Source organism: Colias croceus, chromosome 11, assembly GCF_905220415.1.
Source record: "Colias croceus chromosome 11, ilColCroc2.1".
NCBI classification, from domain to species: domain Eukaryota; kingdom Metazoa; phylum Arthropoda; class Insecta; order Lepidoptera; family Pieridae; genus Colias; species Colias croceus.
This window is the reverse complement of record NC_059547.1, coordinates 11147554-11158206: the sequence shown is the minus strand read 5'-3', so window position 1 is coordinate 11158206 and position 10653 is coordinate 11147554. Positions and strand designations below refer to the sequence as shown.

Sequence of the window (10653 nt, the reverse complement as noted above, 5' to 3'; positions counted from 1 at the left end):
CTTCGCTTATACGGCTACTATCGATTTTCATGTAATTTTGAATGAAAAGTTAAAAAAACCTACGATCAAATATATAATAGAGGTTTTGCCTATAGATCAAACTCGGCTATTATTCGAAATGGCATAGTATATTATCATTATACATTAGAAGATCATATCGAATGGCATGTATTGGTATGATATTACATGAGTCATGACGCAGCGATTGGGATTCAATATTTATTATATTATCTATAACCAATTTTTTTATAAAAATTAATGTATGATAATTTGAATTACTTAGTAAATACTCCTTTAAATACTTTAATAATACTCACAGTAATTTGAAAGGAGTGCCGCCGTCGCGTCGGTGGATGTAAATACTTATGATAATTACCAATACGAAACCCTCATTCAATATCTATTATTTTAATTCTTATGTTGTAATTACGATCTGCTACTTTGCATGTAAATAGTTATAGGTATATTAGTAACGCAAGCAACAATAATTAATAGTGATGTGTTCTAAGATTTTGTACATTTTAGCACAAGGTAAGTTACATTATTATCTTATAATATTTATTACTAGCTGTGCCGCGCGGTTACACCCGCGTGGCTGCGCTCCTGTTGGTCTTAGCGTGATAATGCGTGCCTATAATACTCGTGGATAATGTAGCTTTCGAATGGTGAAATAATTTTTAAAATCGGTCCAGTAGTTTATGAGCCTATTCATTACAAACAAACAAACAAAGTTTTCCTCTTTATAATATTATATAATAGTGTAGATAGTGTAGATTATATTCACTGTCTCTTGTTGGATAATGGATATGTATACTATGAACCAACAAACTTTTCTACTCTATAAAGTTTGTATAAAGTTACCATAATGTACTTAATTAATAACGGAGGTAGGTACCTCCAATAATAATTCATGGATTATAGTTTTTCTTATTCGTCCCATTAACTTCTTTAATTTATTGCCTTGCAAATTTTTAATTTAAAAAACACACTGCTCTCATCGTCGATTTGTGTGACTTTATGAACATCTTGTATAATTTGAGTCAAAATAACAATTTAATTAAAAACTTTGAATACAAACATGAAGTCGGTTAAAAATAAAATTCTTCAACTATTCGGGATAATAAATTGGCTTTTGAAGAATGAGTCTTTCCCTATCTGTGGTAAGTATGCATGAATGTAAGTCCAGAGGAAAACAAATGTGTAAGGTCGGCCATTCAGCCGCAGAGGCACGGCAGAGGTAAATCACACGCGGCCGCGGTTTGAGCCGGCCACCGTTTTTGTGTAAACCCCTGACCTGGAATATCCACAATTTTTCAGTCCAACTATCAAACTTTTTTGTAACTTGCGTTTTTTGAAAATATTCAATTTTACTGGATTGTATCCATTGAAATGCCCTGGTTGACCCGACCGGGAATGTATTCTTTATATTCCCAGATATTTTTTTGCTTTGAATGCTGTTTTCAAATGGAACGTTTAGACAAAGATAATCATCTACTTGGACATCGTTAAATCGGCGCATTCAAGTCAAAGCAAGTTCTCCAAACGCTACTTGTCTGAAAACAAACGATGCTGCATTCGATATTGTAACAATATTAGTATTCAAGATGCGCCGCAATTAGCAGGCACAAACAGTAACGGGGTCCGTCGCACAAGTGCAAACAATCGAAACTTTTCTCGAATAAATTCGCGAGTTAACGACGGTGTAATATCAGTTAGGCGGCAGTTAAGTAGTTGGGCGGATGTTGCGCGTTTAATAAGTTTCGGTGCACTGGCGCCAGTGCTAAACTTGTGTCACATAGCTGCAGCGCGGTAGAGCGCGGCGGCCGCGGCGCTTGCGAAACGCGCGCCATGGGAAATGTTATGATTTTCTTTATGATAAAAACTATGTCATTAGACACAGAAAATAGATGTCACAGTATTTAGATTTAAAAGTGCTTTCCCATCATGTAGCATTACAAAATTCCACTCTGTATAGTATGAATCTTAAAATTGTTAGTAATATACCATCGAACTTTTAAACTTAACTATGGACCTTTTTTAAATATAAATAATAACTACAAAAATAAGAAATATTTAATTAACAATTTCAGCTGAAGTTTAGACCTGTGCTTTATGGCCGCGAGGGCTGGCCCAGCGCGCAGCGGGCATCGCGGAGGCTAGTGCCGAGTGGACAAAACTATTGTTTTAAACGAATGTTAACTTTTCAATTGTGCGCCGCTCCCCGCCTGCTAACGTGCTGCGAACCAACTTTTTAACTCGCTCTTATGAAACTTGTTTGAGATTTTCGAATTCATGTACAATTTTCTTTCACTCGAGAATTTCATTGTGTTTGAATTATCCTCTTTTCCTCCTCTTGTAAAATTAACTTTACGTGAATTTTCAGAGTGGGATGCTCCGCATTCGGCTAAGTTTTAAACTCAAAATTGAAATTGCAACAGCTTTCTATCAGCATAGCGCGAAACTTGAACAAAACTATCGTTATCGTAAAAATATCGTTACTGTGATGCATAAGAGTCGTACTTTACTGGAGGCTCTATAATAGCAGGAAAAACATTATGACAGGAATTATAAACAAAGACTGAACTATACGACTGATATTTATTCCTACATCTAGCATCCATTTCCTTGTTCTTGCGAAAGCTATCTCTTTAATACAAATTGTAAGTTATAAACAAACGTCGTAGCTGGCAGACTTCCTTACTGCGAAATTCAAAACTTATTGCACAGTTATGGCCTCGTACCTACACTTTATACTGTACTACTTAAGTATAATTTATTAGTGAGCATTACACGCCATGCAATATCGATCGGTCGGATATTCATAAGTGTATCTGGATAGCTCAGATGGCTCAGACTTATGAGGTCAAAGTTCCCAGCTCAGTCGAGCAAGATTAACGTTTCCACACAATCAATGAAGATTTCAAATTAATGTACGATATTGAGCTTCGAGCAGATTACCGTCATTACCAAGACATGAGGAGTCGATTTCCCCAGGGCATGTCGCTCATCTGCGTCTCACAACATAATATTGTACTAAATTAAAATCACTTGTGTGATTGTGTTACTAGAACAATTGATTTGCATAAGACATGACATTTTGTATATGATCGGTCTCCGAAACGTTTTAATTTATTAATTTGTGTTATGGTGTTAACAAAAAAATATGATTGGTTGGTCAACTTCATTAACGATGACGATATTTTTATAAGAATTCACACGTATGATCTGTTGATACTTCACCAGACATGCCAACAGCAACTTTAATTGTTCCAGTTTGCTACATTTACCTGCAATCAGCTCAAAAAGAAATCATATTTTAAGTTCAAATGCTCACAAGGCACCAATCTGCATAGGTTATCTTAAGAAATACCTTCCGATGTTTGGTATAAAGTTAAATTTTTAATGAAAGATAATTTTCAATATTCACTAGGCTCATTATATTATATCTAGTATTAACAGTAACACAGCCTTTGCGCCAAATCGCAATATTTATAAACACGGTGGAGACGAGCTGGCTGGCGGCCAGGCTTTAACCAAATTGTTTATACTACATTGAATTTGATCATTTAATATGTGTTTAAGCTTTACAAACGAGCTAGCTAATGTAAAATGTAGCTACATTTCGACTTTAAAATTAACAAGCTTCAGAGTAGTTAGTTGATTTATATTTTTATGCAATTTTTTTTCTTAATTAAATTAACTTTTAAAGTTTTAAACCTTCGTATGTTTCAAACAAAGTAACTAAATTTCTCGTTAAATAGAAAACTAGAGTTACAAAATAATATGGTCAAGTTGTTCGCAAACATTTACGTATTAACGCCAGGGAACGTGGAAATTTGCTCCTGCGAGTTGCGAGCGGGCGGCGGGCGGGCGGCCAGAGGGCGACTATTCACTTTCTTTGCACGTTTTCCACGTATAAGTTGACCTAAATGGGCAAACCTGTATCCATTTAGGTTAACTTTAAAAGATTCTAAAATTCAAGCGGTCTTCTTTATGATATTTTTAAATACATTTTAAAATGTTGCAATTGTCTACTTTCAAAGGTAAAGAAAATTTTAATTTCCGTGTAGACAATGAAAATTTCTAAAAATCCTACAAGAACCTAAGATAAAATGGACTTTTGTATAGTCAGAACATATTCACATTAAAATACGTGTAATCCAAACGATATTTATCCAGCATATTACCACAATATTACCGCTAATATTCATCCTTAATTAAACACTACCACACAAAGCTTTCAAACAAATCTCTACAATCTGCAAAATACTCAAGTCCACAAAAGAACAAACTAATCAATTGAAGTCCAAACAAACTATCTCGTAAAAGAGCAAAGAAAATAGGAACAGCGATTGAATAGAGCCGGATATTTACGAAGTACAGGCAGGTGCAGTCGGACAGTTTATTCGGTCTCCTGAATAAGGGCCATTAACCGGCGCGTCGATAAATCAGCAGAACAAAACATCGGCGGACTGCAGGCGAGCAAACACTCGCACTGCGACACAGCACTTTTTAAGCTGTCACTGCGTTTCCATTGTTGGTACAGTCGGCAGAAAGCGCCGGGTAGATTTGTTCCGCGCCAGCTTCGCGTATTTACTTGTTTCAGAACATTATCTTAGTTTGTGTTTACTAAATAACTTTTATACAATCTCGTAGTCGTAATAGCTCAAGATATTGTTAATATTTTAATAATACTTTGTTATAAGTGAACGATTAAATTGATACTATCGATGCTCTTTGTTCACTAATTGGGTATTTGAATATTTTTTTTTTTTTGTGATAAATATGGAACGATTATATATTAGTTTTATAACAAAACTATTTTATTTTTTGTGCATTAAATATCAATATTATAAGACATAAAAAAAATCATTTTTTTTTTTTCAAATAGTTACCCAAAATTTGTATTATTTCACATAGTAGAATCAGTTATCGTCTTATAAGATAATTCTGCACACAATAGATATTTGAATTAGAATAGTTTCTTATTGAAAGAATATATATGGTGGCGGCGCCGTCATATATTATGATAGCGCAGTGCATAAAATAATTCAAGAAATAGAATTACTGTATCAGTTTTATTTGCTGACGGTCCATTTCTCGATGTTCAAAACGACAGCTTTATATATTTCCTAGTTCTCCGTTGCGCTGTTTATATTTACAGTTTAGCTTCGGAACTTAATGTAGCTTAAATTATTAAATTTAAATTCGAAATAATATTTATTAGAAACGTTATCTGTTCGCGCGGAAATAATTCTTGCAATAACACACTCGTTGGAAGTACAGTAAAATAAACGTTGTAATTATTTCGAGTTAAATGGTCAGATACGTGGTCCGAGGATGTGTTAAATCTTGCTTGCAATACTAATCCTCGCCAATCCGGGAATATATTAGAGCGGTTACAACAATTAGAAATTTTAATTGCATATCTATTGCTTTTTTACATTATCTAAGATTTCCAATCGATTATAATATATAAAACAAAGTTTTCCCTGCGGTACCTACGAAGTTCGCCCGGTCAACTAGTAACTAACTCAATATTAAATTTTATTTATAACAATGATGATGATCTTAATATGGGTTTCTTTTTTATAAACTGTCACTAAAGGAATCTTATTATCCGTCCTTATTGGACAAAATAGCAATATAAATATTATTTATTACGGTTAATCGCATTTGCCAGCGCCCAATCCGTCATTCGCCCAAACATAACCGCCGATAGAGCCTATTATCCGGAGATATACTCTGTCCCCATTTCGCCAAGATATTCAAAGTCGTAAAGAATATAAGAATCGTAAGCCCATAATGCGAAAAGTACTTAAGTGGTGTACTTAGACAAATTGAATTTTTTCGTTGAAATTAAGTCGAGAAAGTTTCCCGCGAATGGTTTGTTTGTCTCTCCGTGCGAAGTCGAAGATGATCGACTGAAGTTTTCTCAATTTATTCATAGACATAACATTGTGAGCGCGAATAATGAAATATGAATTTGTAACTAGGAAACGTTTTTATTATTTCGTTAAGTGTTAGTGTCTTGGGCGCTTTCTTACTATATTGAGACACTTTTTTGATAAATGTTTAAGTAGGTATTGAAACTTTAGTGGCTCTTGGCTATGAGCAAAGGAAACAAGGAAACATGTCTAGACGAGAATAGCATTTTAGTAAGTAAAAACCTGTGGTAAAAACTATTTAGGTAGCAATTTAAACCAAACCGCAAACCTCTGTAGCAATTTAAGGGCCGATTTTTCAATGCCCAGATAAACAGCTAGATAGACTTTATTCTTCAGTTAACAAAATATTCAATTTTTCAATAGACGAATAGGACTTATTTATCGAATAACTACGTTATTTGAGGAATAAATCTATCTGCTGCTCCAACGGCCAGATAGCGTGCTATTCGACGATTAGACGTTTGAGTTGACAACTGACGCGTCAAATTTGGGATATTTTCGTATGTAATAACATAGAGCGTAGAATTTTTACAATAAAGCCTCTTTCTATAAAATAATTATCAATTAAAATCATATTGAAATTGATGTTTTTGATAGTACCTACTGATGATCATGCCATTGAAAATTTACCGGACGCTGCCTTTATGTCGTTTCCATCGTAAAATATATAAATTTTAACACAAATTTAATCAAAACTCTTTACTCGAATCAAAACAATAATCAACAATCATAGAACACAAGATAAACTTAAAATGCACTCCTGACGTGAGTCATAATGACGGTTGTTGACATATTGCAAGTTGACTCTATCCCGCTCTAACCTGACTAATTTAATATGTTTGTTTCGCCACTCCAAGAGCAGAGCTGCCAATATGGAAATATTTGGTCAGATAGTTATTCATCAAATAAATCACGATTGAAAAATAGGCGAGCCGTCATGAGTTAGATAAGCAATTGAATAAATCTATTCGAGGGGTAGTTATTAGACTGTTTATCTGGGCATTGAAAAATCGGCTCTAAGTGGATGTATCAAATTGACATTTTTTACATAACAAAGATGACAATTGCAAAATGAGTAATTTACTCAAATCTAAAATTCAATTTAAGACATGCGTGTTGACCTTATGCCGTCTCAGCGGAATTATTTTCGCCTATCTATTTTTAGCATATTTAATTTACGAATTAAATTCGCTCTACCGAAACCCATTGTACGGAATTCCCGGTAAATTACAAAAGTACGTTGTGTACACACGTCTTTCAGATAACATTCAAATTAATGTACATAAATTAAGATCCAAATTGGAATTGCTAAATAAGGAGCGATATATCTTCAATTCGGATAATTTTCGAAGCGTCGAAGACGACACGCCCGTGCTGGTGGTCCAAGTCCACAGAGATATCCAGCGGCTGCAGTACTTAGTGCTGTCGCTGGCTCGGGTGCGGGACATAAAGGATGTCCTCGTTGTTTTCTCACACAGCTACTACGACGATGCCATAAATCAACTCATAAGGAGCATCGACTTCTGTAAAGTGATGCAGATATTCTACCCACATTCCGTTCAATTACATCCACATAGGTTTCCTGGTGTTGATCCGAACGACTGCAACGGCAATGTCACAGAATACTGCCAGTACCGCGACGCGCGAATAGCGGAGAAGAAGCAGCACTGGTGGTGGAAAGCAAACTTTATCTTTGAGCAGATGAAATGGTCAAGTAAATATTATGAAGGTCTAGTGCTATTTTTGGAGGAAGATAATTATGTCGCACCTGACTTGTTACACGTGCTGCGACATATACAAAAGTCGTTCTGGTATTTTCCTCATATAGATGTAGTGTCATTTGGGAAGCCGTATAGACGGGGTTCGAGAAGTGATCTATTGATACTAGAGCCGTGGCAGCCCCCGTTTCACGTCGGCCTGGCTTTCAACGCGAGTGTCTGGAAGCGAATCAAGTTTCAAAACGGAGATTACTGTATGTATAACGATTACAATTGGAATTATTCGCTGCTTAACATGTTCCACAAGTTTCTGAAAGGTCACGCGGATATGATCGCTTGTCAGACTCCCCGAGTGCTGTCGACGAGAGAATTCGAAAGTAAGCACTTCCTGAAGAATATTAATCAGATTATGGAGAATGTGGAATGGTTTCCAGAGAAGGTGCGGGCGGTGTACGTGTTCGGGCCGAAGGGTCGCGTGCAGCCGGAGCTGTCGGTGCCGCGGCGCGGCGTGGGCGGCTGGGCCGACATCCGTGACCAGATGCTGTGCCTCGATGTGCTGGCCGTCACCACCACTGAAGAGTCACGGTATTATGAAGAAAATTATGAGCATAAACCGAATGTAAATGAAACTATAACGTAATTTCGTAAATATGTATTTTATAATGTTTTTTTTTAACATTTTTTTTTATATATTTTGTGAATAATCTGAAAAATTATCTAATATTAAAAACTTATCTTGGTTTTTTTATTATACAGGATGAGACTTTTTTTATTAATTTTAATACTTACATATTTGAAAGGTTTTAAGTACCTATCATAAAAGTAGTAAATTTAAATACATAATTATCAATATAATATACTTAAACAAATAAATACTATGATTGTGCACTAAATAATATAAATTAATGCACTTGCATTAAACGTTCGTTCGTCGTAACCAAGTAACGTTCAGCTTTCACTAGCGCCATCTAGCGCACATTGGCGCACATGAACTAGATGAGTAATTTTAACCAAAAAATGTATAGCAATGTAATCTAAAGTCCTTTTCAGCTATGATGATTCCTGTGACACTTCATCGTGTTCCGAATTACGTATTTTATGTTTAAAACGCCAAAATAATTTTAGTGCATAATATTTTTATTTTATGGCGGCATTATTACCAAAAATATAAAAATGAAACATCTTAAGCTTATAAATCAAAAACAGTATTGTTTAGTTTAATATAATGAAAAATAAAATAAAATAACACAAAAATATAATACCTACGCAATTCGTGTACATGAAATGGATCGTTGAAAAATCATAGAGTTGGAAATCATAATATAATCGGCGCCCATCTTGTGATCGTTTGTCAATCGAGTCAATCGTCTGTACGAGTGCGTCAGCCTTTTATACAAATTGCATTTTTATATTGATACTTTACGTGGTATTCTGTTAATGTTACTAATTGTTATTGTTGACTTTTTGTTGCTGTTTTTTGCTAAGTTTCCTTAGTTAATTGATGGCGAAATGCCGAAATAACTAATTTTGGTACATTATTCAAATCGATTTCATTTCCATATAAAATATTATCGATTATCGGAAACAATTGATATGATTTCAGTACAGACATCTCTACACGTGTCAAAAATCGATGTGTCACAGAAATCATCTAGAACTTAGATTACAAAATAACTAGAAATCATCATATGTGGAAAGGACTATAATTTTTGTATCATTATCATTTATCAATTAGAATTACCTAAATTTAACACATTATTTCAAAGTTTATCTAGTAAAAAAAAAATTCATGTCGAGAATTCAGACGTAGATTCTAGCAATGAAGGTATTAAATTCAGCTTCACAAGAATATATTATTTGTCCTAGACAACAATTAAAACAAAACACGGCCTTTACCCATGTACTTGTCAAGTTAAGATCTCGCATGAGGTAGCGTGTTAAACCTCGAATGACGAGGGTATACCCATATAGGTAATTACCTGAAATTGACCAAATTCTATGTCTTATTATTTAAAGTTCCAAATTGTTTTCAAACCTTTTCTAACAACAGGCTTCTAAGGTAATCACGTTGTCGTAAAAAATAAAACTAATTTATCATTAAATTTAATTTTAGAGTCGACTGGGTTTCCGCTCACGCCACGTTTTCGCGTGTTAACCATTTTTCATTAAATTCACCATAAATTTAACATCATCCAAGTATTAACTTCAGCCTTCAAGTATTATTCACGACAAATAGTAGGTATCCCTTTGCTCTCTTTGAGTGAAACTCTATCAAAATCGGTTCGGTCGTTTGAAAGCGGAACCACAGACAAATCATTTTATTAAAGATCTTTAAATTACCTATTGATAATTGAACTTGACTGAAAACAGCGTTTGATAGAGTAAAAAATCTTGTAGGTATGCTAAAAAGTACCTGCAATATTTAAGTACCTACCTACCTAGCCACTAAACAGAATTTTCTATTAATAATTCGTCTTATTCACAGGTCTTATATTATAAGTTCTGTTTAATATAAGTATGTGATATAAGTCTGCATATATTATTATTATAAGTTAGATCACAGATAATAATAATTAATAACGATCTACGGCTGGGTCTGACGATTGCCATGTAAACTATTCTATTTTTTTTTTCAGTAACATAAGTAGTTGTTACGTGTCTGTAACATGTGGCAATAAATATTTTCTAATAAACGTAATATGTAATTTAAAAGTTTGAAATGAAATAAATGATCAACTTACGATATGTAATTTAACATAATAACCACAATAATAACCAACACACAGTTTTAATATGGCAATACTTTGTAGTCGTTCGGAAAACTGCGTAATTTGTTTACAATTTAAAGTGGTCAAAATTATTATTTTTATTTTGAAAATATTCCACATTTACATCTTTAGTATTCATATCTTGATTATGCTATAATATATAAGAATTTTATAACGATTAGTTTGACCAAAAAATGGTAATAGGTACCTAGTTATTGT

At 34.1% G+C, this 10653-nt stretch overlaps 1 protein-coding gene across 1 annotated transcript; it reads left to right on the top strand.

Moving 5' to 3' along the window:
* Nucleotides 1-1170: 1170 nt before the first annotated feature.
* On the top strand, nucleotides 1171-8306 carry LOC123695713 (alpha-1,6-mannosyl-glycoprotein 2-beta-N-acetylglucosaminyltransferase-like). The gene is made up of 2 exons (XM_045641622.1): nucleotides 1171-1237; nucleotides 7210-8306. The coding sequence occupies exons 1-2, from the start codon at nucleotides 1171-1173 to the stop codon at nucleotides 8304-8306; spliced, it is 1164 nt and encodes a 387-aa protein (XP_045497578.1).
* Nucleotides 8307-10653: the final 2347 nt, after the last annotated feature.